Source organism: Equus asinus, chromosome 21 (assembly GCF_041296235.1).
Source record: "Equus asinus isolate D_3611 breed Donkey chromosome 21, EquAss-T2T_v2, whole genome shotgun sequence".
Taxonomy (NCBI): Eukaryota; Metazoa; Chordata; class Mammalia; order Perissodactyla; family Equidae; genus Equus; species Equus asinus.
In genome coordinates this window covers 88,415,015-88,442,513 of record NC_091810.1, presented here as the reverse complement: position 1 = coordinate 88,442,513, position 27,499 = coordinate 88,415,015, and the positions used below count along the sequence as shown (strand labels likewise).

At 44.4% G+C, this 27,499-nt stretch overlaps 1 protein-coding gene across 1 annotated transcript in view; it reads left to right on the top strand.

Annotated features, from left to right (window-relative positions):
* Nucleotides 1-19,327: 19,327 nt before the first annotated feature.
* PCOLCE2 (procollagen C-endopeptidase enhancer 2) overlaps nucleotides 19,328-27,499 on the top strand; it is a 67,023-nt gene continuing 58,851 nt past the window's right edge. Inside the window, exons 1-2 of the mRNA XM_014852051.3 lie at nucleotides 19,328-19,816; nucleotides 20,843-20,951. Coding sequence (XP_014707537.1) covers nucleotides 19,734-19,816; nucleotides 20,843-20,951 — 192 coding nt within the window. The 5' untranslated portion in view covers nucleotides 19,328-19,733. The remainder of the gene's footprint in view (nucleotides 19,817-20,842; nucleotides 20,952-27,499) is intronic.

Here is a 27,499-nt window from a genome sequence, read left to right as displayed (position 1 = left end):
AATGAGGAAGAAGCTGGAGGAGCGAGCAGGGAGCTCTGGGATCGGGGCGCCAGCGCATCGTTGCTTGGGTCTCTGCAGCGTGCAACAAAGCTGGCCCTGCACGGAGGGGAGTACTGCCTCAGCCTGCTCCAGGAGGGAACTGCCTCTGCCAGGATGAGTGAGCACTGCTGACATGATGCCCACCGGCACAGGCAGTAAATAGGAGACCCCAGGAGAGGAGCAAGGCCCTCCTCCCTCCTCCAGTCTCCAGGTCTCCCTCTAGTTGGTCCAGGCAGAGGCCAACAGGGAGTAGCTGGTAAAGCAGAAAAGTGTTCTGCAGAGGCCCAGACAGAGCCAGCACCACAAAGCAGAGCGTAGAAGGGTGGGTCTAGAACCGAGAGACAAAGACCTAGTAACCGGCACATGCCAGGTATTGAGCACTCACTCCATGCCCGGCACGATGCCAAGCACTTTACATGCGTTACCCTATCTAGTTATCTTAACAACTTAATGAAGTAGCCGCGTGTTGCACATGGGTAAGTAACGAAGCCAGGTTTATCTGACTTCTTAACTCCTCTGCTGTACATAACAAGACATTGAATCCTGTCTCCACGAGCAGATGTTGCACCTTTACCTTTGCTCCCTGTTCAATATATTCAATATTCTCAGAGCCTGGCTGTTCCCGGGGAGAGGTGAGGGGAGTGGAGAGTCAGGCAAATTTACAGAAGAACCAAGGGGAGGAATTGGGCCCATCTTATGGTTCAACAGTGCATGATGTGGCCCTGGTGACAGGCAGATGGGAAGAAAGAGCAAGAGGGCTCCAGGGGAATTCACCTTGCAGGAAGGAGAGACTGAAGTAATGGCTGAGGTGCCGTTAGTTCATGGGGGGAACACTGGTGCTGGTCATGAAGCCTTGGCAGCTGGTCTGACTGGAGAGTGTCGCCAGGATGGAGGGTGCATAGGGAGGGCTGTAAAACGTGGGTGGACCTCCTGAGAGAATCTCAAGGGAAGACGCATCCTTCTTTGTGTCTTGAACTATCGCTGCGGCCTGGGCATGGATCTGCACTGGGCCCTAGGGTGGCGAGAGTGCCATCTCTGGCCACCAGGGCTGAACAAAGAATTTCCACTTTAATGAAAGCAGCGGTGACGAGAAGTGGCATCTTGCTGAACTTTTGAAGTTTCAGTGCGGATAGTAAAGACTTTTGCAGCAGCAATGGCACATGGTGGAGCAACCAGCTGCCACGTCACCTCAAACAGCTCTAGAAAACAGGCCCATCTATAGAGAGGATTGTTGAAGTGAGAGCCACAAGGCTGAGTGAGTAACACATTCCATCTGCCTTGGGTCCAGTTCCCTGGAAACAAACTCTGAGATGGAGACTGGCATGCAGGTGGTTCATTGAGGGGTGTAGTCAGTAACAACACCTATAAAGGAGGGAGCAAAGCAAGACTGGGCAGAGAGAGACTGAACTGCAATGCAGATGCAACAGAGGCCTAGCTGATTCCATCCCCAGGGGGAGCCGGGATGGTCCTTTGGAATAGTCTCAAGTTGGGACTGATCTTTTAACTCCTGTGTAGACCAGCCACTGGGTGCTGTCCTTAGGGAGAGGTTGTAAATCTTGTCCTGTGGGAAATTCCTAGACAGATGCCAACCGGGAGCTCTTAGCAGCCAACATCCCAGGCGCTGGGAGAATGAACGCCTTCGTCCTAAATGAGAGACCAAGGAGGCTCACCATAGCATCCACTGTACATCCATCAATTAAATATTTGTTGAATAACTACTATAAGTCAGATGCTGTGCTGGGCACTGAAAACACATCAGTGATGGAGACAGAAAAATACTCGGCCTCATGGTAGAGTTACATTTACTGAAACTTTCTTTGCCTCAATGACCTCATCTATGAACTATGGATAATGATAGTTCCTAACTCAGAGGATTGCTGTGAAGAGTGAAGGAGATGGCACAGGTGAAGCCCTTAGAATTCTGCCCGGTACACAGCTCTCGATTAATATTAGATGTCGTTATTATTATTTACAATGTCTACTCTACAGGGTTTGAGGACTGCCTGGAGGACCAGCAGGGCAGTCAACGCCACTGCTGCCATCCTTTCCAGTCATGAATTTGCATGAAGAAGAGAGGAAACTCTAAGGGAGAAAGAGCTGGAACACTGGACCTGCCCAAGCGCAACAATAAGCTACCCCTGAAGGAAAGGCATGGGTCCCTGTAGTCTAGCATGTAGAATGATGGTCAGCCTTGCCGCCAGGGACTCACAGTGTAAGAGGACTGCGAGAAAGAGCAGGTAGTAACACACAGGGCTGTTTGACCAAAATCTATAAGCATAGCCCCTCTCAGAATACCATGCCTGCCCAGGCCAGCAGCTCTGGGAGAGCAGCTGTGGGATGCTCACCAGGCAATCAGCTCAAGCTCAGGACCGCCTCTCCACCTTGGTGCTCCTCAGCTATTGCTCCCCTACTCCCTGTGTACTTGCGCTCTTAGCTGGGACTTAACAGGGCGCTGCATCCAGGAATTTCCCTGGACTCCTCGGCTCCATATCCTCGGCTATACAACCACAAATAGTTGCGCCCCAGCCCAGCCCCTGGCTTACCTGTTGGCTGGGCACGCACCACCTGATCCTCATCTGTCAGGTAAGAGGGACTGAATGGCAGAAAGGGGAGTGAAGGGTACTGTCCTCAGGCAGAGCCCCTGTTGGAGAAGTGGGAAGAGACACCATTTTTTTAAGGGTTTGGTCCTTTCAGCAAAGTGTGCGGGGTCTCTGCCGCCGCTGGAGGGCATTGGAGGCTGCAGCAGCCGTGCTGTGCTATGGGTACCTTGGCCTCGGCAGCCACAGAAACATCACAGGAGCCACAGCAAAGGGGGAAGAGGTTACAAGTCCTGAGTGCTACCCAAAAGAACTGTCTTACAAATACAAATGAGACTCCTCGCTAAAGTCTCCAGGGACTCCGAAAATAATTTGAGAGGAAGCTGAGGTGCTGGAGTTCTCACTCAACAGGTGGGGATAAAGCCATAGGAATTCTAGTTTGCTCTTGTGACCCTGTTTGTCCCTCTCTTCTGCCTCCTCCACTACCACCACCCTTGTGTGGCCTGAGGAATTAGAGTTACATATGGGTAATTGATGAGTTGTTCTGTCACTCAGCTTCCATTCTCCCTACTGGTAACTGTAGCACAATTTCCCTCAGGGAGATCACCAACTCTTCCTCTCTCAGTTCATAAAATGATGGTGGGGGTGATTGCATCCTTGGCTCAAGGTATGGGCATGTGACTCAGCCCAACCAATCACAAAGAATATGACATTTCTTTTGGTTGCAATGACTGGTTTGGGAAGGGGCATATGATCCAAACAGTCAATAAGACTCAACAAGATTTTTGCTGGGAATCCTAGGAAAAGGATAATTCTTCCTTTCTAATAGACTTGAATGCAGTCTGCTGCCGCTAGAAGCATCTCATTCCCTAAAAGACGGTAATGTTTGGAAACTGAGCCAACATTGAAGAGAACAGAGATGAGATTGACTGGGTTCCAGTGATACCCTTGGAGCCTACATCTATCTTTGAATCTTTCAGTTAGAAGAGCCAATGTATCTTGTTTTTGCTTAAAGCCATTTGGGTCGTTTTTCTCTGTCACTTGCAACCAAGAAAATCAAAACAGATGCAGTCTATGAAACAAACAGCACAGGATGGGAAACACAAAGGTATGCAAGCTAACTTTATCCTCCTTCTCTTGTTTCATCTATTCCTCATTCCAACTGTGAGATGTAAGTGAGGATGATGGTTTTATTGCTCCACTGAAAAGGTGATCAGATTATACCCTTGATACGTTGAACGACTCGCCCAAAGTCTTTTAGCCAATAGATGATTGAGCTTGAGATTGGTGACCTTCCGATTTGGGAAATAGGAAAAGTCAACAAGCTCAGTGCACCAAAACAGGATAGTTAATCAGACTATTCACTAATATTGCCTTGAGGACACTTTAGAAAATCATTTGATGCTTCAAACATTTTCTGTTTACATCCTTAATGTCATTTTATTCTGCTATAGGTCATATCTACAATTTCATTCAGCTTTTCATATTAATGGAGAGAAAAGAGTACCTATAAGAAACCAATTCAATTGCTCAGTAAGAATTTATTAAATGCTTAGAAACTATTCCCTCACCCTCGACCTCATTTTCTTGGCTTTTGTGTCCCCGCCTCTCCGGAGCTGCCCACTGAGCTCCCCCTCTGAGAGCTAAGTTTGGCCACAAAAATCAGTGCTGGGCATAGGTAGCATTTAAACAGCCCTGAACTTCCCATTCCCAATCATGAGTCACTCTCCTAGCCTGGGAGTCCCAGCTTTGAATGATGCCCAAGGACATTCAGATACACAGACAGACTGACTGGAGGACAGAAAGACTGGTTCTTTCCATTGTCCATCCCCAATTCTCCATGGCCTCACTCTGCCCACCAGCTGAAATGCAAACATCTCTTATTGGAAAACTTCGGGGTAAATTCTTTCCCCATTCATTCATTCATTCATGCAACAAATACTAGTCACGCACCACTATGTGTCAGACACTGGACTAGACTCAGAGGATACAAAGCCCACAGACAGATAGCCCCTGCCTTCAATCGCTTTACAGCTTCTTGGAAAGAGAGTCACCCCTATAAGAACACGGATTCTAAAGCAGTTTAGGTGCTGTGATAAAGTGTGTACAGAGCATAGCGTGGGGAAATAAAGGAGGGTCAGCTGCACCTGAGGCAGGGGAGCAGGAAGGACTCATTGATGCTTGCTGCTTACAGCGAGTCTTGAGAGAGAGAAGGAGGTACTTGCAGTAGATGGGGGTTGGAGGGAGTGGAGTGGGTAAACTCCAGACAGGAATCAACAAGAGCTTGTCATTTCAGTTACATGTGACAGAAAACCTGACCCCAACTGGTTTAAGCAAGAAGTGGATTTATTGGGGAAATAAGTGAGAAAACAGAAAGTACAAGGATAGACTTGTCAGGCATGCTGGACACAGGGCCCAAGCACCGTTCTCCTGTGTTCTTGACTTGATTTCTCTCCGTCTCTCATCTTGAGATGCCTCCAGTAGTATCAAGATGGTGACAGCGGATCCAGCCCTACATCCTCTCAGTTTTTAGCTTCAGAGCGAAAAGTACTTTCACATCCTGCTCTTCTAAGAAAAGTCTCACTCTCCGAAAACGTCTCATGGCATCCCTCTGGCTCTGGGGAGGGAGCAGTCACATGCCCATCCCTGAGGAAATCACTACGCCAGGGGAGCGTGAAGCTCTGATTAACTGTAGCCTGAGTCATTGCTCTCTTGAGAGCCTGGGTGGAGCCGTCCTCTCCAGGACAACTTGGACTAAGAGCTGAGAAAGACAATCCAAGCACCATTATCACAAAAAGGGGAATTAACAACAAATGTCCATTTTGGCACTAGTCCTGTTGACCTCTGCTGCCCTGTGTCACTCTGACCAGGAATCTGGAGCCAAGAAGTTGAACACCACAGAGCCCCTGGTGACCAGCACCAAGTCAGATTCTCTAAAAGGACCAATTTCTGTTAATTTAGCTGGAGCAGCCATCTTCTGTGGAGTTGACAATTTGGGAAAGGTTTTCTCTTCATTCCCGCTGGAGAGCCCCAGACTCTGGGGGCAGCCAGCAAGCAGCTGCGCTCTGGTGGGGCTCCTGGAGTCTCAGGGGAGGCCTGGCTGACTTACTAGACCAGATATTCTCCTTTTCTTCTCTCATCTCCTGCTCCACCATCAACTCCTCCCCTCTCTGTCCCTTATTCTACCAAGGCCAGGCCACAGGTAGTGCCACCTCAGTTTTCTACACTTTATTATACCTCACTGGAATCTCACAGTTGGTAAGAACAGCCAGAGGCTTCATCTGCCGGGGGCTGAGCTTCAAGTCTGTGTAGTGGCCTGCTTCCTGCATTTTGGAAATTATTTCTACCTGCTCATTATATGTTATCCTCAAAGCTAAGAAACATTCTCATTCCTGGTATAGCTTCTTCCTTGTCTGGAACTTGCTGACTTATACACAGTTCCCTGTCTCCTCACAGCCCTTCTTGTACAGATGAGGGGGAAATTTTATACAGACACATACCTGCATATAGGTACATACATATGGATATATATACTTTATAGGTAGATACGTATTTTTTAAATTGTCTTGAGATATAAAGTGCATACAATAAAATGCATCCATTTTAAGTGTACAGTTCAACGGGTTTTGACAAAAGCATGCACTCTTGTCACCACCACAATTAAGTGGTAGAACATTTCCATGCCCCCAAAGATTCCCTTGTGCCCCTTTGCAGTCCATACATACCCCCCCCCCCCATTTCTGGCCCCAAACAACCACTGATATGCTTTCTGCCTCCTACATTCGTTTTCCTGCTGTAAAATTTCATATAAATGGAATTCCATGGCATGTTCTCTTATCAGCCTGGCTTCTTTTGCTCAGAATAACGTTTTTGAGATTCACCTATGTTCTGGCCTCTCAGGAGTTTGTTCCTTTTTGGAGGCTGAGTAGTTTGACATTGTACACACACACACACCACAGTTTGTGTATCTACTCTCCTACTGAGAAACACCTGGGTATTTTAGCTTGAGCTATTATGAATAAAGCTACAATAAACATTCAGGTATAAGTCTTTGTGTGGACATACATTTTTATTCTCTTGGGCAAATAACTAGGGGTGGGATTGCTGGGTCAAAAGTGTACATTTAACTTTATAAGAAATTAGGCAGAAGGCTATTTAATAGAAGTATAGAGCACTCATATATGTCAGGTCTTGGTTTCCTCATTAGCAAAATGGGAATAATATTTGCCCTAATTCTTGCTCCCAGTGTAACGATCAGAATGGATAATGTGCGTAACTTGTCATAAAGGGCTAAACCGTGCAGTAGGGAAAAAAAGTTGTAGGGATTCTGAGGAAGGGAGATAAGAGAGGGTTGAAGGAGTCAGAGAAGGAGCTCACCTTGGATGCTCAACTAAACTTGCCTAACAGGTGGATGGATGGATGGATGGATGGACGGATGGGTAGATGACATAGCCTCAAGGAATAAAGAACAATTAAACAAATATAGGGAGAACACTAAACTTATTTTATTTGTGATACATGTTTTAAAAAATCACATTGGCCTAAAGAAGGTCCTTAACAACTTTATGATATGCATTGTCTTGTTTCAGTGTCCAGGTATGGCAAGAGCAACAGCTAGTCAGTATGGTCCTACAAGAAAGATGATGTTCCCGCCAAAAGAAAAGGGTCATCTTGTCTTTGCTTCAAATTATGCCATATCAAGTTCTATTTAGACTATCCTAGTACCATTTCCATTTTATACCAAAAGCTAAAAATAAACAAGGCAAGGAATATAAAATAAAAGAGAAGAAATGCACAAGTTTATCAAAGAATGTTTACTAGTGTGATAAAATTCTGAGATAATACTAAAGTTTCTCTCAAAATTTTCCAGTTGCCCAAGTCCCACCCTGACTGAGGCAGCCTCATGCATTGCTCTGGGTCAGGATGGGGATGCAGTACCCGCTTTGCCAGTGCTGGAGACCACGGAAGACTTCGAAGACTTCAGAAACTAGGTAGCCAAGCTCTTTCTCACCTCAGAGTCTATTCCCTTGCTGGTCCCATCACCCAAAGTGCTCTTTCCCCTTTCTCAAGGCTGGTTCTTTCTTATGAGTCAGTTCTCAGCTTGAATGCCTGCTTACCGAGGCCTCTATCACAACGCACTGCTTTACTTCTCTGTAGAGCTTTTATCACTGTTGATCTTTTTCATGTACTTATTTGTTTGCTTTCTCATTGTCCATCTTCCCCACTGGGATCTATGCTCCCCAAGAGCAAGGACTCTGTCTTATTTACCACCATATCCTCAATTCCTACATCCTCGTGCATAGTAGGAGCTCAATAAATATTTGATGAGTGAATGAATGAGATCACCCCGTGGAGAAAGGGAAGAGAAGGGAAGTGATGATCACCAAATTGCTGGAGTGATTAACCAAAATAAACTGAGAAGAATCTGAAAGTGATGGAGGTTAGAGTCAATAGGCAAGATGAAGCTTTCTGCCACCTAGAGCTTGAGAGATGGTTTAATTTCAGCTATAGAAGAATAGGGAATGTTCCATTCTTGTGACACCTAGATCCATTACTGTAAGATTCGTAAATGTTGCACAATTGACCAAATGAATGAATGTTTTTATTCATGTAGAGACTACTCAATTCAAAATCAGTGCCTGATTTGATGGGGAAGACTTTATTAATGATTTAAGCAATAGGGCCAGGGCCCTTAATTGTATACATGACATTTCACCAAACTAAATATAACAATATTTCTGATTTCTTTAAAATGCTGGTAAGATTTTTACATATTGTAAAAACTTTTAGAAATCTGTCTTTAGAATGAAGCCATTGATTTTTTAAAGTCTCCTCTGAAAATATAATTGTTTTTCTTAATTTTCAAATGTATTTTTCATTTTTTTGTAACTCTAAGCTCGTTTATCTTTACATGGGTAAATAAATTAAGATAATATAATTTTGTCTAATTTTAAAAACTTGAGTTTAAAAACTTGAATTTAACCTGATCAGGAAGCCCATTTCCAAGAGGAAGGGTACAGTTTCCAGTGGATTGCTATTTTGAAATTCTAACTGATCTAAGGTCTCTCTTTTCCTTTGGGCTTTAAACACCCGAGGTGGGAGGGGCAGGCCCAACCTGCTGAGGATGTTTAGGAGCATAACTCTTCTTCTCAGCAGACATTAGAAGAATAAACAAAGGAAAGGAAGGAAGGAAAGCAGGAAGGGGAGTTCTCGCAGCAAAGAGAAGTTATAAGCATCTGCTAAAGTCAAATGCTCTATTTATTCAATCATTTGCAAGTGAGAAGCTGTTTGACTCTCCTGTACACCAGGCCAAGTCAGTTTAAAATCTAACCAGTCACCTCGATCAGCACTGTCCAGTAGCTGTGGCTGTTGGGCACTCGAAATGTGATTAGTACAACTGAAGACCTGAATTTTTAAACTTTATTTCACTTAATATAAATTTAATTTAAAAACATTTCATTGAAAATTAAAATTTAATTTTAAGTAGCCACATGTGGCTAGTGGCTGCCCTATTGGCCAGTACAGATCTAGATAAGAAATCACAGTTATGTTTCAAAATTAATTAACATAATGGAGCTAGTATTCTGGCTGAGTGGAGATCCAATCTTGAAACAATAGAGAAGAAGCAACAATTAGAGAGGATCTCCTGATCACCTTCTTGGCTGCTCGTTGTGTCTAACGTTCTCATATTTCCTCTTTTTGGAAACCAAGAAGCAAGGTTCTCCTGTTTATGTAGTGTTTTTGCAGAGATAAAAACAGAGAAAGTCCAACCACCAGATCTTCATCTGAAACACTACCCACTCAATGCTTACTGATTCAGTAACTTGGTTGGTTGGTTGTTTTTGCCCCAAAGAGTTCAGTTGACCACTAGTCCGGGTATTTCGAAATTTCCTTGGTAGTAATAATTTTGAAGGTGGAGAGTTACTTGCCTGGTACGTGGTTGGTTAAAATACTTTGGGCTGCCTCCATTTTCAGACCCCTGAGAGCAATCTGATGAGAGGGCAACCCGGAGAAGGGTTCAATCAGAGTGCAGTTGGGTCCTAATTATTCTGGAGATGATTTTGTAGTTTTTCTTTTTAAACTCATTTTTCTTGCTTGGTCTTTCTTTCCTTTGTTGCAAGTCTTTTGTGGGTGGTGGTGATGTAAGATACTGTGTTTTTGGTTTGGTTTTCTTTTAAGAGAAGAGGAAATGCAACCCAAAGATGTCCCTAGATCTGCAGGCCCAGGAGGAACCATGACAGGAGCAGCCTAGAAGAGGCAGGTGATGCAGGATGCCTGCTATGTATCTAATTCTATACCTGAATGCTGGCAGGCATCCACTGTGGGACAAGAGTGAAAAAAAGGATTTGGAGCCTTAGGCATTCAGCCCTGTATATACTTCCAATGGAGCTGGACTTCCATTGCTTTGCCCACCCAACACAGTGACTCTCTGCTCAAACTGGGAAGCATGCAGGCATGCATTTGAGTGCCACCAAATTAAATTCTTGACATTTGCTGTCTTTACACAAGGGCAGCAGTGAAACGTTTCTCCCACTCCCTCCCATCTCTGTTCCCACCTGTGCCAAGAACTTGAAAATCAAGTTTCCTCTGAGGATAAAACTCTAAAACTCACCCACGTGGCAGCCACGGAGTACAGCTCTTCCTCCAAGAGAGGACCTGCTGCAAGGACTGTCATTAGCCAGCAGCCTCCAGCTGCGGTACCTTTGGGATCTGCTGCAGGAGGCATGCCGTAGGCCACCTCTACCCCAGCTGCTGGCAGCCAATGGCTGAGCAAGGCAGGAGTACTGGAGTCAGGCCATTGCTCCCCAACACAGGACTCCTCCAACCGGCTCCTTGCTGGAGCTCCTCATTGCCCCGGCCAAGATTTTACTCAGGGCTGCACTGTGGTCTGAAGCTCTTCCAACCCAATCTGCCTCCTTCCCCTAACTCCTTTCACAGGTGTCACACAGCACTGCAGCTGGAGGCTCCCCACATACTCACGCTTCTCCTTCCCTTTATCCTCCACAGGCGTTTCCCCCAATACACCATCTAAGTCTGTATTGCTGTCTGTTTCACAGAGGACCCCAACCAACCCAATACAACATGAATGAGATTAATTATTTGAAGAAATAACCTTAAAGGGCATTCTCAACCGTGAAGATATGAACCAGGTCTGTGCTCCTCAACACTGTATCCCCAGAACCTGGTCAGCACTTGGCATAAAGCAGGCCCTCCAGAACTTGTGAAAGGAAGGAAGGGAGGGAGGATGGGAGAGAGAGACAGAGGGATGGGGAGAGAGAAGGAGGGAGGGAAGAAAGAAAGATTTTGGATTAGCTGGCATTAAAAATCTAATCAAACTTTAGTGAATGTTAAACAAAAAAAAACCTGTAGCATTAGAAGGAGAACTATGTAGATGGAAGAGGAGGGTCAGTATAGAATTTAGAAAAGGGAACTCCAAACGGTGAAAATTTGTGAGTGTGTCTCCCACACTGTCTGGGGAAGATGTGCACACACACAGACACACACGCATTCCTACCTGCCTCCTTACCTACACATGCATAAATGAGAACACGCAGGAAATAATGTGTATAGTACTCATATACTTATACACCAGCTATTTTCTTCAGAATTCCCGATATATACAAATAATACCTAAATATACCACAAAGGTAAAAGGAAAATGAAACAAACAAAAAACTCTCCTCCAGATACTGCCAATGGAAATATTACCAGTTGAGAAAACAGAGACAACTGCCAGCTCCAGGCACGGAGACAACGCTTCCGTTACTCCACCCCCCATTTGTGCAATTAGTCCTCCGCAGCGGGCCAGGAGCCTCCTGTCATTAGCGTCTGGCAAACCTCCCTCACTTAAGCAGCGGCAGTTGCAGTGTCCCCGAGAAAAGGCTCTGGAGGCAATCAAGAGCTGTAATCCTATTAAATTCCATCCAAAAAGTCTCATGCTAATTTTTAAAATTAATAACCATTTAATATCCACAATAAATATATATTGATGTTCAAGCATTTTGGCTTTATTTAGAATTTACTGAAAGTGATGTTTTTCCACATATATCTTCTTTTGCAATTATCTTAGTGGAAAAAATGTGTACTCAGAGTTCTACTTGTTTCTTAGGAAAAATAAAGTTTTTGTTGGGATTATTTCAAAAGCATTTAGACGAGCGTAAAATGTTTTTCGAATTCTGAGGGCAAAGGATTCAGGGCACACACTTAAACTAGTTTTATTAATATCATGGATTGAGGACTGTGTTCATCGCCATAACTAGATATATATATATATACCTACATTATATACATATATATTATATATTTATACATAAATTCTTTATATATAGTTCTTTGTATATATAAAGTCTTTATATACAAATTCTTTAGAGAAATTCCTAGATTTTAATTTAATTTTAGTTCTTAAATACTTCAGAGAAATTCTTTCACCAAGACATGCCTTTGTGAATTTTGCAGTTGGTTTTCTTTCAAGCTCAGAACTCTAAAGAATCTCTCGATGACTCAGTCTCATAGTTCTAATGCCTTTGTCTGCACATGATATTGATTTGAATAATGCCTTTTAGGCAGTACTCTCACTTTTTCAAAAGTAATAATCCTTAAGCAGTCTTGCAGCTCATAACAAACCAGGCTCAAGTGGGAAATACAAACTATTTTATTCCAGATGTTTAATGAGCAATGAATGTGAATCTTTTTCCTTGAGGAACAAATGAAGGGATATTTGTATTGGGGTAGATTGGTCAGCTCTGCCTGTGATTAGAACTGGTTTCTCCAAACAGCAGTTGAGAAGGGCAATGAGTTAACAGGAAGTTATTTGTGAGTGGGGTTAAAATAGAAAAAGACCCACTGTTACTCCTTTCGGAAAGTCATTCTCCATCAGGCTGTTATTACAGCAATAGTGACACTATAAAATCATTTTCTTTATTGGCAACTTTTCCAAAAGCAAAGAAGGGCTTGGAATTAAAGCAAATTCTTCAAATACCTAGATAAAATTTTATCTTAGAAGAAATGCATTGGAAAGGAAGGGGACTAAAGTGACACTAGTGTTGTCTTTGGGTGGTGATTTTCTTTCTGTTTTTTAAAAATATTTTTCAGATATTATAGAATGAGCGTGTATTTCCTTTATACTCAGGGAAATTTTTACTTAAAACATAAAAAGAAGAAAGATGGTGACCAAAGATGGAAACCCACGCAACTTAAGAGAGAGCTTCCGTTCTCATTCCTTGGTGTGGGTTAGGGTTTGGGTGTAACACCACACTCTTGCCCTGAGCTTTGAGAATCAGTGAGGAAGACACAGGGGCCCCAGGGTCATCTGGGGCAGAGGGATCTGGGCCAATACCCTCTGGTACTTGGGCATTTCTTGTTCCAGACTCCTGGTTCCTTGTTAGCAGCTAGTCGTGGTGGCATTCCTCTCATCTTTGTGGTCCCAGCACTTCCCCAAGTGGCCCTATTGCATTGCCTTCCTTGCAGACAACTCCAGCTTGGCATGACTCATGATTATGAGTAATACTGAGTCCTGGTGAAATAGCCAGATGAGTTAGCCACATAAAGCACCCAGTTGGCTAACTGGATCAATCTATTGGATGAGGGTATTTAAATATGGAGAGTATATCCAACAAATGAAAAGACATTTCTCACCTACAGTTGATAACAATCATTCTTATAGGCAAGGGGTCCTCCCCAACAGTCAACATAATAAAATAATTCCAAGGTGTTTTGGGTTGATTTGGTGGTAGTGTTAATTATACTCCTCACTTCATGGTCCTCATTACCATTAATGGCCCATTCATTAAGGATTTTTTAGGTTCAAGTTAGTTTTTTGATTAACACTCATCCTATCTTTCCTCATGCCCAAGTGTTTGTATTATGTGGTAGAATCCTGGGTTCTCAACAGAGTCCTTTTCAAATTCTTGGAGGTCCATCTCCATGTGGAAGTTGGGTGTCCTGTTGCTCTGACACAGTCACCTCAGGCTTGCTCCTCCTTTCCTAGGAAAACATTTGCTTAAATGCTTCTTCCAGAGGAAGAAAGATGCAGAAGAACCTTTTTCTCAGTGTCTCCAGCAGAAAAGTCCTGGGAGAGCTCTCTGATTGAACAATCCATGGTCGCATGCCCCATGTTGGGGCTAGAGGAGCAAGGAATGGATTCAGTGATCCTGGGTGGACAAACACAGACGTCCGTCCACTACAAACACCGTCTCCATGTGCACTGACAGGAGGCTCTGCCCGATGGGCATGCGGTATGGATTAGGAGCTTGAGCTTTCCAGTCAGCCTGGGTTCAAATCCTAGCATTTCATTTATATATTGCAGGTTTTGGATTAGTGCTTAACCTGCGTAAATCTCAGAATCTTCACCTGTAAAATGGTGAAATGTAATGTAAATGTAAAACCCACAAGGTTGTTGAGAGAATTAAGTGAAATATTAAATTATCACAGTTTCTGGTGTATAATAAGTGCTAGTAAAAGATAGGGATGATGATGCTGACGATGACGATTCGTTATGGAGTACCTCCAGTGGACAAAGTTTCGTCCAATCCAGCAAAACACAGCTGACTCCTTTGTCCAACGTGGGCAGGTAAGTGGAGCTGGTTTCACTCACCATGCATTACATTGCCCCCGGCATCCCTATACATATATAAAGACCCGCTTGGGGCTGTTTTCCTCAGCAAGGCGACGCAAGGAGAGAGATGAATTGAACTTTGTAGATCCCTGTCATGGACATTAATCTTACTTGTGCCTGTCCATTAATTTTTAGTAGCCTTTTAATATTTGGAGACATTTCTACAGTATGCGGCCCTTATCCCCCACAAAGAGTTGAATTCCTAGTCTCCCTTGCAGCTGAGACGCAGACATGTGACATAGACATTGCCAATCACATGCATTTGTATGAGGCTCTGATTCAAGAGATCAACAAGAGGAAAGAGGGTCTGTGCCGGACTTTCGTTCTGGGGGCGGCAGCAGAGCTGGCTGGCCTTTGGGGTGGGAGTGCTGTTGTGAAGTTGAGTTTCCCAGGGCAGAAATGCACTGACGTGCTCAGAGCAGTCCCAACTGCAGTAAAGTGGAGCACTTGCATTTAGTGCTCGTCTTGGTGGCAGCAATGGCAACAGATTTCTCACTGGGCCATTTCTAAAGCGAAGCTTTAGCCATTATTCCAGGAAAATTAGCTTGCGAACAGTTTTTCCAATTCTCTTAATGGTAATGGGAACTACCTTCTATTTTAAAATGCATCCCTTTTGTTATCTAAACTAGACTGGACTTATTTGTTTGTAGCTAAGAAGCCTGACCAATACGGCTCCACTCCAATGTTCTACTCTTGAGAGGAAGCTGGGGAGGTCCACTTCTAATGTATGTTTACAAACATCAAAAAACATCGAACTAACTTTTTTTTTTAAAGATTTTATTTTTTTCCTTTTTCTCCCCAAAGCCCCCCAGTACACAGTTGTATATTCTTCGTTGCGGGTCCTGCTAGTTGTGGCATGTGGGACGCCGCCTCAGCGTGGCTCCATGAGCAGTGCCATGTCCGCGCCCAGGACTCGAACCAACAAAACACTGGGCCGCCTGCAGCGGAGCGCACCAACTTCACCACTAGGCCACGGGGCCAGCCCCACAAACTAACTTTTAACTCTAAAAATTCGTGTTCACACGAGTACCTACTGATGGATCTGTGCACAAGAATTCAAAGTTTTGTTTTGTTTTGTTTTGTTTTTTCACTGAGGAAGATTCTTCCTGAGCTAACACCTGTTGCCAATCTTCCTCTTTTTTTAAATTTTGGTTGAGGAAGATTAGCCTGGAGCTAACATCTGCGGCAATCTTCTACTATTTTGTATGTGGACTGCCACCACAGCATGGCTGACGAGTGGTCTAGTCTGCACCCAGGGTTCAAACCCACAAACCCAGGCTGCTGAAGTGGAGCACATCAAACTCAACACTACGCCATGGGGCCGGCCCAGCAAAGACTTCTTGATTCAAAAAAATTCAAAGAATTAAAAGATTATGGGGAATTCCTAAATGTTGATAGTACCTAAAAAACTGAATTCAGAAAAGGCAGTTCCATCACTAAAGTATTAATATCATAATCTACACTGGTATGTTTTCCTAGGGAAAAGCACATGGCAAATTCTAGGTTGATAGCTCTGCAGAACTATAAACATCAGGGAAAGGTCACGAACATTGTATTGTCACTAACTTGAGCTGATAAAAGAATTTCCACGCTCATTGCTTTCCAGATACTTTTCATTTATACCTTTTACACATCTGTGGCACTTATGAATCTAGAGATCCCTGTGGTACAGCTGGAGCGGTGGCGTGTTCAAGGAAGCACAGACCGCACCTGAGTTCCAGATACGGCTCATGCCTCTACAGAACAGAGGGAGTGACCCAAAGATGGAGTCCAGGCCCCATTATCTCCTCTGCCATCCCCTCCCCCTCAATCTGATGCACAGCCCTGCATTGTTGCTCAGGTACGTTTCAAGGTAATCGGAGATTGTCCACATCTGAGATTAAGTGTATTGGAAAAGGCCCCTTAAAATTTACTTAAAACAGGCTTCAAATTTTCACAGCAGATGTTGAAAATTGATTCAAGATTTTATCTTCAAATATGAAACTAAAAATTAAATTTATTTTGCTTTTAACAAAATTTCATTTATATTTGCAACTGTGTGCCAATTCTCAATGAACAAAGAAGGAATCAAATATGAATTTTTTAGCATAATTTTCCTACAGAAATGCATTCTAGCAAAATACGGACCTCCCTCCCTTCACTTCTGACTTGCACAGCATCCTAATGTAGAAGATGGCTTTTGGAAAAGTCTTACAGGGCTTCTTCATTTTTCTCACGGACTTCTCTTTAATATTTTGGCATTAAAAATGATTCTTTTAGGGGGCCGGCCCCGTGGCCGAGTGGTGAAGTTCGCGCGCTCCACTTCGGTGGCCCAGGGTTTCGCTGATTCGAATCCTGGGCGTGGACATGGCACCGCTCTTCAGGCCACGCTGAGGTGGTGTCCCACATGCCACAACTAGAAGGACCCACAACTGAAAATATACAACTATGTACTGGGGGGTCTTTGGGGAGAAAAAGGAAAAATAAAAAATCTTTAAAAAAAATTATTCTTTTGAAGGGATTTTTGGCCAGCAACCTTCTAAGGAAACTAAAGTTTCTTTCCCTCAGTTGTTCACTGTAGCAACTCATCCAGGTCTTCACTTATCAAAAAACCCCACCATTCTCTTGCTTCTTTTAGCATCATCTGCATCCATTTTATGAAATTCTAGATCTTTTAAAAGATCAGCACTGCACTGTGGATTGAATGTGCATCGCATTTAGACTGCATTTTCAGATGTTTGCAAGGTTGATAAACTGACCAGAGACTAACCAACAAAGATGTTGCCATATTGGGTCCAGCTTGATGCTCATATTATGCAGGAAGGAATGTGTGAGTGGGGTCTAATTTCTTAAGTGGTCATTTCATTGGGGAATATTTTCATATTCCGGTGACTTTGATCTTCTGTGCAACCTGGTTAATGGCAAAGACTGGGGAATCTATGCTTTGGATAACAAGGATGACTTCACCTACCCCTCTACTTTTCTTTCGAGAATCCGCCCACAGGGCTTTTGTCCTCTCTACCTCTCCCCTCTCCTACTGCCTGGAGTTCTGAGGCTCTCTGCCCATTATACTACTTCTGCATCGCGAAAGCCCAGAAAGTGGTCTCAGAGAAATGTACCTTACGTACATCTTCAGAGTCTACTTAGGTCTGTCTCAATTTTAACACGTTAAGCTTCTCAGGACATTTAAGGTTTATAATTTTGGTCAGACTGTAGTTCCAAGTCAAATATGTGTTTCTAAGAGCAAATTATATGGGTTTCAGTAAACTTTTAATATCACATGGTAACATCAATGTCTTTCTGTGTGGGTCAACAACAACAGGACCATCAGCGTTTGAACCCTAACTCTTTAGTGAGAATAGGAACACAGTCATCAATCTATAAATTAAGAAAAGAAAATACGGTTGCATATTTATGTTCAAATAGCTTTTTACCCATTTAGGCCTGTTTAATACTTTGTTTTTTAATTTTAAATTTTGAAAACTTCGCTTAGTCCTAAGAATGAAGTATTTTCTGGCCACGATGGCTTCAAATCATTACCAGAAAGTGAATTGAGCAATATTTTCACTTTATAATTTAAAACTATGACTTTTTAAAGAAAGTATCCTCTGAAATACTTATGCTATTGGGTAGCATATTCTTGAAATATGTGCAAAATAAACAATCATTTATTTTCCTCTTTGCTGTTTTCAAGCAATATTTATTGGGTTGAGGGTGTAGGTTTCAGGATATAATGTCGTTTGCCAAATTCTGTAATCCTTTTTTTTAATGTCACAGGGTGTGGTGCCTTTAGAGAAATTTTTTTTAAGTTGTAGTTCTTGGTGTTTTTTCCTTCACTTTTTCAAAAATAGTAAGATAATACAAACCCCACAGGGAAATTCTGGTTCCTACCATTGGCTCCTGGGTTCCCTCACTACTAAAAGTCAGCTTCTCCCTTGGAGCTAGTTTTTACTTATTTCCTTGCCACAAGTGTTTATGTTCTTAACATTGTAAGCTCATCATCAGAAATGAAGTCTTCATATGTACTATCTTAATGCTTAATTTTTCTGCCTAGAAGGGTGAAAATAATTTAGAGGGAACAACACAAATGAGATATCTAAATTCAGCTCTATCCCTCTCGTGGTGGTGTGGTTGTTGAAGATCTTAACGAATCCATTCTGTTCTTGTTTTTGTTTTATTCATCCCTGGTTATTGGGAAGCAGTTAACAAAATAAGGGTTTAAAATTATTTTTCTGTAATTAAATAAAGGAAAGTCTTGATTCCACAAGGCTGGAATTGTTCTCAGCAAAACAAATTCTCTGTAAATCTTAGCTCACCAATACTACAGAAAGAAATTCTTGGAAAAGATCTTTTAAGAACAGAGAGAGGCCAGCAAAGAACCATTTTCAGAACATAAATCAGGGTGGCCCAGTGGCGCAGCGGTTCGCAAGTTCCACTTCAGCGGCCCGGGGTTCGCAGGTTCGGATCCCGGTGTGGACACGGCACTGCTTGGCAAGCCATGCTGTGGCAGGCATCCCACATATAAAGTAGAGGAAGATGGGCATGAATGTTAGCTCAGGGTCAGTCTTCCTCAGCAAAAAGAGGGGGATTGGCAGCAGATGTTAGCTCAGGGCTAATCTTCCTCAAAAAAACCCAAAAAACACAGGATGGTGAGATCTGATGACTCGGGTCTGTCTTCATTATTTGACAGCTAATAATGACAATTCACTCACAAATCGCTTAGCTGAAAACGCCTTTCTAAATCCCCACACAGAAACTGTCCCCTTATTCTCATATACCAGTGAAAACAGGAAAGAATCTATTGAGAGAAAGAGAGCGTGTGTGCGCATGTGTTTAAAGTAAGAGAATAAGAGAAGTTAAAATATGATAGAATCCCTCTTCAACTTTCCGTTTTCGTGCCTTGGGTCTGGATGTTTGAAGAAGACAGAAATAAAAGGAACCTCAGGTTTTCCAGCAAACAGCAAGCGCTAATACTTTCTATTTAAAAGCAACTAGGGAAAAACACTCCTCAAAGCAAACCAGGACCCTCCCCCCCCCCCCCCCCCCCCCCCCCCCGCCGTGAATCGTCTGTGGATCACGGAGCCAGGTCCCGCTTGGGTACCACTCGGCAGGGGGTTCTGCTTTCATCCTCCTCCCAGCGCCCCTGCAGGCGGGATGAGAGCAGGGCTGTGGGTCCGCGGTGCCAGGGAGGAGCCGCCCGCCCGCCCAGGAGAGGAGGCGGCTCTGACTTCGGAGCCGCCCCCTCCCGCCGCCGGAGAACAAACGGGATATTCAGCCGTGGCCTGCGGCTGCCAGAGCAACTCCTCCGGGGAAATTAAGCGTCGAGTCAGACGGCACCGTAATCGCCTTTATAAGCGCCCCGCCCGCCCGCCGCGCACACCCGGATACCTGGCTGCCCCGGCCGGGCGAGAGCGAGCGAGAGACAGGGCGAGCAGCCAGCCGGCCGTGCGCCGCCGGGCCGGGCTTCATGCCCGTGGGAGCCCGCGTGTGAGCCGGGCGCGTGCGGACGGGTGGGAGCCCCGGCGTGCGCGCCGGCTGCGGGCGAGCCCGCGTGTGCACCGGCCATGAGGGGCGCGGGCGCCTGGGCCCCGCTCTGCCTGCTGCTGGCCGCCGCCGCCCAGCCCTCGCGGCAGCAGCCCCCGGAGAGGTAACGCGCCCCCCGCCCTGCCCCCTCTCCTTTCCTCCCTCCCTCTGCCCTGCAGCCTCGCCCGAGGCTTCACTCCACTCGCTTCGGGGCGCCCGGAACCCAGCGCACAACCCTGCGGCCGCCGCCCCCGCGTGGGCTGCCGCGACGACCTCAGGAGCGCAGGACCCCGGCGCACGCCTGCCCGCGGGGCTCCCTCATGCGCCCCGCTCGGCCTGCGGGTGGGCCGGCAGCTGGCCCGGCCACCACGTGGCGGGGGCTTAATCTGACCTGCGTCTCCTCTCCCCGAGGGTTTCTGCGGGCGGAGGGAGCCCTAGGGCCCAGATGTGTGGCGTTTGGTTTACGTCTGTTTTCTTGCCCCGGGGAGGCTTTGCCCAGAGACCGAAGCCTGGGGAAACAACCGGCGCCCAGGGAGCCGCTCTCGGACAGTTAACTCTTCGCCAACCTGCGCGCTGAGGGACAGCCGCAGGTCCTGGGCTGGGGGACCCAACCGATGGGCAACTTTGGCATCTCCTCTTCCCCCTCCATCACCGTCAAGCTCCCTTTTCAATGAGAGGCTCTGCCAATGGCCCACGATTTTCAGAAAAGGGGAGAACTAGGCATTTCTCCAAATCGAGGAAATTAAAACTTTTGTATATTGATCAGTTGCTTGTCTGGCTTTAAAACCGTTCTCCTCACACAGCCTAGGTCTCACCCTCTCTCTTTCTCCCCTCTGGTTACATTTTCCATTTACCATTTTCCTGTAAGATCTTACCACTACGTGGAGGGCTTGATTGCAGATGGACGGATGGATAAAGAGATACTGAGTTATGTTGATGGAGACAGATGGTAGCTGGACTGAATGTTTTATCAGGCTATAATTTAAATATTCTAAGAGCTAGCAAGTATTTCAAATCCCTTATATGGTGCAGGCATTTATTAATCAGTATTAACTTTATCCATATTAATAGGCTACACCTTTCTGAAGTTGAGGTTAGATTGTAAGTCCATGTTTCAAATTAAGTTTCTTTTCCTCCTTTGTTTTCCCAGACCTGTTTTCGCATGTGGTGGCATTCTTACTGGAGAGTCTGGATTTATTGGCAGCGAAGGTTTTCCTGGAGTGTACCCTCCAAATAGCAAATGTACTTGGAAAATCACAGTAAGCGTTTTTTAAGGGTATTCTCCTGGAAGTGGGTCTTGGAAACAGTGGGAGGCTGCTGCTGGTGTCTGGTGTCGGGTTTTGGGTTAGGGGCAAATGCCTGAAATAGTGAAATTCTGGATTTTCCTCAACTATTTGGGAGATTTTTATTAATAGAGCTAGTGGTGTCCTGCATTAGTGATTAGAAAGGGCACAAGATAATGCTTGAAGGAATAAATTCTGAAAGCAGATGTGTTTCTGAAGACCCAGCCTGACTCAGTTGAGTTTCATAGATTCAAAATTAAGGCTATTTTCAGTCAAAGGCCTGTTGTAGTGACTTTTAGAAGCTGTTTGTTGCCTGTGCCTTGCATAGATGCCTCCCAGGAAGAAATGAAAGATCAAAGGTGGTCCTCACCCCTGACCACTTTATACCCAACAGGGGTAAAAAGAGAAGGAAAAAAAATCCCACTTAATGTCCCTGACTTGTTACAACCACTACAGGCAATGTAAGATTAGAGAATAATAATAACTGGGGTGGGGGGGGAGCGGTAAATATCAAACAAAGACCAACAAAATGCCCATGCTGGTTGGTAATGGCATAGATTATGCTGAGTCAAGATAAGAAATCAGATTTAGAGACAGCCAGCTTAAAAAAAGGTCTGGATTTAGACTTTTTAGAGTCAGCTGGACTGAGTCATCTTTCCATTCAGCATAGGAGTGACTGTTATCTTCTTCATGTTTTCCTTGTTGGGAAATTGTTTGGTAATTGAACACACTGGCTCACTGAGAGCTTCCTTCAGTCAGATTACACCACGCACGGTTGGGATTTTTCAAAGTAGCTGCCTCTTACTGAACACTTGCTGTGTGCCAGGCACTGTGCCGAGTAGTTAACGAGCATCTCACTGAATCCTTGAGATCAGTCTGAGAAAGTAACTGAGAAAGTTATCCTCGTTTTAAGATGGGAAGGCAGAGGCCTGGAGCAATTATGTAAATTGACTTGATCAAACATTTGCTAAGTCCAACTTTATGTAAAGTGAAACCTATTTCGCAATGAGGCATTCTCACCAAGAAGGTCATTTGACAGGCAGATATGAGGAGTCCCCCTACTTAATATAAAACTTGGCTCCTATATGCATTGATGCTGTCCTATAAAATATCAACTATCTGATGAACTGGTACCAATTTAATTATATTATCGCAAGACATGGGGCCAGGAGAGAATTAGTCATAGGAAATAGCTTTGAAATATTGGTATTTAGCATAAATGTGAAATAAGGCTCTGAAACAAACATATAACTTGGTTTTCATATTGTAGTTGTGTTTCAATTGTTATTAAATGGCTATAAGTTAAAATGATTCAAAGAAGTTAATGACTGAGAGGCATCATGTGCCTAACAAGCAGATATTCATGGGTGGCCATGTGTTTTGGGCAGTGTTGGTGTGACATCAGACTTTGCTGTCCAGTGAAGGTTTTCCTTGGTAAAGAAGTGGCGTGCCTCCCAGCGGCCTGACTGCCTCATTCTTACGTGTCGGGGCAGGGCAAGGATAATGGATGCTGCATTGGGATGCACTGTAAGGGTAAGGCAGGGTTTAGGCCTGTGGGCTCAGCAGTCATCCTTCCCTGGATTCACATTCTCTTCCCATTACTCATAAAGTGTGTGGCCAGGATTTATCTTCTGTAAACCTCAGGATTGTGAAGATAAAATGAAATAGTTCACGTAAAGCCCTTCAGCTCAGTGCCTGGGATATGATAAGTGTTCAATAAATGTTAGCCATCACTGTTGTCATTTTCATTATCCTCATTATTGCTGGTATGGAGTTGTCCTTCCTTCTGCCCTGTAGGCAATATGGCAGATCGCTGCCACCCCCTCACCACGTTAGCCAAGCTGGGCATGGCATTAGCTCAGAACAGCTGAGACTTTTATGGAACAGTCTACTTTGTCATCTGTATCTAGGAAGACCTTATTTCTGTGCTTGGGTTCTACTGTAATCTTCTTGGACAGGTTCTATGTGAGTTAGGTCTACGTCAGCTTCCAGTAACAGAGACCCAAAATAGCAGTGGCTCCAACAGAAGTTTGGTTCTCTCTCACAAAGTAAATCTGGAGGTAAGCAATTCAGGATTGATGTGGCAGCTTCACAATCATTGGGCACCCGGTATCTTTCTCTTTCCCTGCTCTGCCACCCTGAGCCTGACACCTCGTTGTCCAAGATGACTGTTCAAGTTCCAGCCATCATGTTCATGTTCCAGCGAACAAAAAGCAAGAGAAGAAGGGCTTCTATCCTCTCCTTAAGGACATCGTGCAGAATTACATGCAACTTGCTGCTTACATTTCATTGACTGGTTCTTAGTCACGTGGCCACTTATAGCTATAAGGAAGCTAAGAAGTGAAGGTTTCCTTTCAGGCTTCCAGAGGCTCCACTAATGCTAAAATTTAAGTTTTCTATCACTGTACAAAGAAGGGAAAACTAGCAGGCGACAAGGAGTCTCTGTGACATATTTATTTGTGGTTTGCCAAGGCTGCCTGAACTAATGTTCGTAAAGTTGAGTAACAAATGTCAGCCTTTTTTGAAAAAATATATCTGTAGAAAGCATAGGTAGTACAGAAGAAAGGGCTGCACAATTTGCTTTTCTAGTTAAAAGCTTTATATTTTTCAAGCTTAGCCAGTTGAGTTTGTTCTGTCGCAAGGGGCTGCCTCTCTATTTGCCTATGAGTAGCTATGAAGAACTTCCAGAGGAGCCCAGCACATTCTCCTGGTTATAAATACAGCCTCAGCAGAACGTTCACAAAGGCCTTGGGTGTTCTCAAAGTCTGTTTGACCACATCTTTATTTCTTTGTATTTCACAGGAATACAAGCAATTCGTTTGTATAAATCTTCCCAGTTTTTCTTCCTGGTGCTCTGATTTATCCAGGTAGCAGAAGGGAGCTCCCCAGCTCCTGTAGATCCTGGGGGAGAGAAAAGGAGGAGAGCTGTGGTAGAGCTCAAGCTAGGAACCCTGAGTGTCATTCATTCAACAAACGTGTTGAGTGCTGGGTGCTGTTGGAGTTACGACAGCGAACACGACAGCCACCTCCTTGCCCTCATGCAGCTAGCATTCTACTTTGGGGAGACAGGCAATTAATGTTTAAACAAACAAGTAGGCAAGAAAATATCAAGTAATGATAAACGCATTGTAAAAAGAAAATAGTACTTCACACACATTAAGATGGATGTTATGAAAATAGCTATGTTGGCGAAAATGTAGAAAAATTGGAACCCTTGTGCATCGCAGGTGGGAATGTAAAATGGTGTAGCTGCTGTGGAAAACAGTATGGTGATTTCTCAAGAAATTAAACATAGAATTACCTTAAAAAGCAAGGAAATTATGACCCATAATACAACATCGATGAACCTTGAGGACATTATGCTAAGTGAAATAAGCCAGTCACAAAAGGACAAATCTTGCATGATTCCACTTATATGAAACACCTAGAGTAGTCACATTCTTACAGACAGAAAGTAGAAAGTAGAATGGTGGGTGCGGGGGGCGGGGGAATGGGAGTTAGTATTGAATGGATACAAAGTTTCAGTTGGGGAAGAGGAAGAAGTTCTGGAGATGGATAGTGGTGATGGTCACACAGCAATATGAATGTACTTGCCACTGAACTGTACGCTTAAAAGTGGTTAAAATGGTAAACTTTGTTATGTATACTTTATCACAATAAAAAAATTTTAAAAATAAAATGAAACAAAGCAGGGGAGTATTGTGTAATTCTACTTGCATGCAATGTTCAGAAAAGACAAATCTGTAGAGATGGAAAGTGGATTAGTGGTTGCCTGGGACAAGGGATAGGTAAGGGGAGTAACAGTGAATGGTCACAAGGAATCTTACTGAGCGGATGGAAATGTTTTAAACGTGACTTATAGTGATGGTTGCACAACTTAGTATACTTAGTAAAAATCATTGAATAGAAATGAGTGAATTTTATAATATGTAAAATATACCTCAAGAAAGTTGTAAACCCCCCCCCCCCACGCACCCCATAGCGGTGGGATAGAGAGTGGCTACGAAGCTAGGTTAGATGGGGTGGTCAGGAAAGGCCACTCTGAGGAGGTGACATTTAAGCTGAGGCCTGAGTGCTAAGGCTAAGCCCTGTACAAGTCTGGGGAGGAGGATTTTAGGCAGAGGGACCAGCAAGTGCAAAGGTCCTGAGATGCAAAGAAGCTTGATTGGTCTGAAGAACAGCCAGGAGGTCAGTGTGGCTGGAACAGAATGAGCAAGGAGGACGATGGTAAGAGAAGTAAACAAGGTGAGTTGGGCCCTGTAGGCCATGGTGAGGAGTTTGAATTTTCTTTTGATTAGGAAGCCACTAGAGAATCTTAAGCAGAGGAATGAGAGCATCTGGTTTTGAAAGATCGTTCTGGCTTCTATGCAGAGGATGACTTGTAGGGAGTTAGGAATGGAATCACAGGGAGACCACGTAGGAAGCTCCTGTGGTATCCAGAAGAGACAAGATGATGGAGTGGACAAGGGCGGTAACAAAGGAGACGAACGTGCCTGGAATCTTCTGCCTAAAGCATGTCTCAGCAGTTCTGAATGCAGTAGTGGGTAGTGCGCCCGCCCAGAGGCCAGATGCACCAGGCTGGCCGCGCCAGGCTGGACCCTTGGTTGGCAGCTGCTCTGGACTGGGCTGTGCTCTGGTCTCATCCAAGGTAGGCTCTGAAAGACTTTCCCAAAGCCGGTGGATCTAGTCCATTTTTCTGCTCCTGCACTCAGTAAACCAAGAATAGAGTTCCCACTGAGTGAGTCAAAATGACTTTTACTAAAATATCACAGAGAAGAGACCCCTCAGGATGGGAGAGTCTCAGAGTAGCCCTCAAACTCGAGCTCCTGTAGCTGGAGAGAAGGATCCTACTTGAGTGTACCTGCCTCTCTTTCCTTCCTTCCGCGCTGGAGGTGTGTCCCAGCACCAAATCGTTTTCATAAACTATCAGTGGGCGAATGTGGAAGGTCTGATTTTAGCATCTGCATGCTTCGAGAAACGTGAATGCCAGTCGTCACCACCAAACTTTCTAGCCAATTGTATTGGACTTGCTGGTGTGGAAGTATACAACGCACACTGGAAATTTAGCTTTGTCCTTAAATTATAGCACTTTACAATTTTCATAGCAATTTCTTAGACAGCTATACTATCCAATATGCTATCAATATTGGTTATGTAAATTTAAATTAATAAAAGTTAAAAATTCAGTTCCTCAGTCACACTGGCCACATTTCAAGCGCTCTGTAGCCACATGTGGACAGTGGCTTCCATACTGGACAGTGTGTAATATGAATATTTCCATGGCCACAAAAAGTTCCTTTGGACGGTGCTGTTCTGGAGAATCTTTGAGGTTAATTTGGTCATGTAAAGACACGTCGGGGAGGAAGGCGCTGCCTGCTGCTGAGTTGCACTTCTGCTCTGCAGATGCGGAAGCTGACACTTGTTCTGTGTGGTCTGGAAGCTGTGACAGGAACTCAGCCTCTTGAGTCAGCTTTATCCTTCTGGCCACCAACTCTTGGTGACCTCAGCTAGTCTTAGGTTTACTAATTACTAATTAACTTTTTACTAAATTACTAATTAACTTTGCTGAGTATGTTCTCAAAAATGTAAGGCTAGAGATGAAATCAGAGAATTTGAGGGTTAAGAAATTGTCAAATATTTTATAATCCATGATGGGGCTGAGCATTTCTTAGTTTCCTGTAAGAGCTGATTTTCAGGACTGCAACCTAAGGGGCATCTGCATTAAAAAACCTAGTCTTCATATGGGGGAGGGGCAGGAGTTAAGTGTGATTTGACAGCCAGGGGACATATAAGCCTTTTGAAAATAGTGGCTGGTCTTCTAAGCAAGGTTGGAAGGACAACAGGATTGGGTGGAGGCAAAATTGCTTTAAGGATGAGAATCAGTGCCTCCACCTGTACTGAGCCCTGCAACAAGAAATGAACCTCCAAGTATTGACATAGCACCGCTTGGACCTCTCTATCACAGTGGTCCTCCTCCTGGGTCCATGTGTCCAAAGGGCAAGACTGTGTGAAGAGACAGCAAGAGATCTCTGAGATCCTTAAAGGAAGTCGGGGAGAGTGGACCATTGTCAGCTAGCACACAGCCAGTGTGATGTGGTTCTGAAGCCGGGTACCTGAGGGTTACTGTAGATATTCAATAAGCAGATTGCCCTTTTCTTGTTTAATTTGATGGGTGACTCAGGGGTCTCCAAGATTTGTGAGCTTGTTTTGCAGAAGAAAGAGAATGCCTTTGGGAGATTGCAATCACCGTCACTGCAAGGCCGGCCCCCAGCAACCGTTGCAGATTGCCCAGGGGCTTATCAGGAGTGACCCCTTTGTTTCTCCAAGGCTTTTTCCTGCCAAGCCCCTTAGCTCTATAAAACCCCTGCTTTCTGCTCTTGTGAGGGCGGATTTTAGCGAACCCACCTTCTCATTTTGGCCAATTCAAATAAATATCTCCATCTCCAAGCACCGATGTCTCAGTGTTTGGCTTACTACACGTTGGGCACAGGAACTTGAGATGAAGAGGGTCGGTGACACTTCAC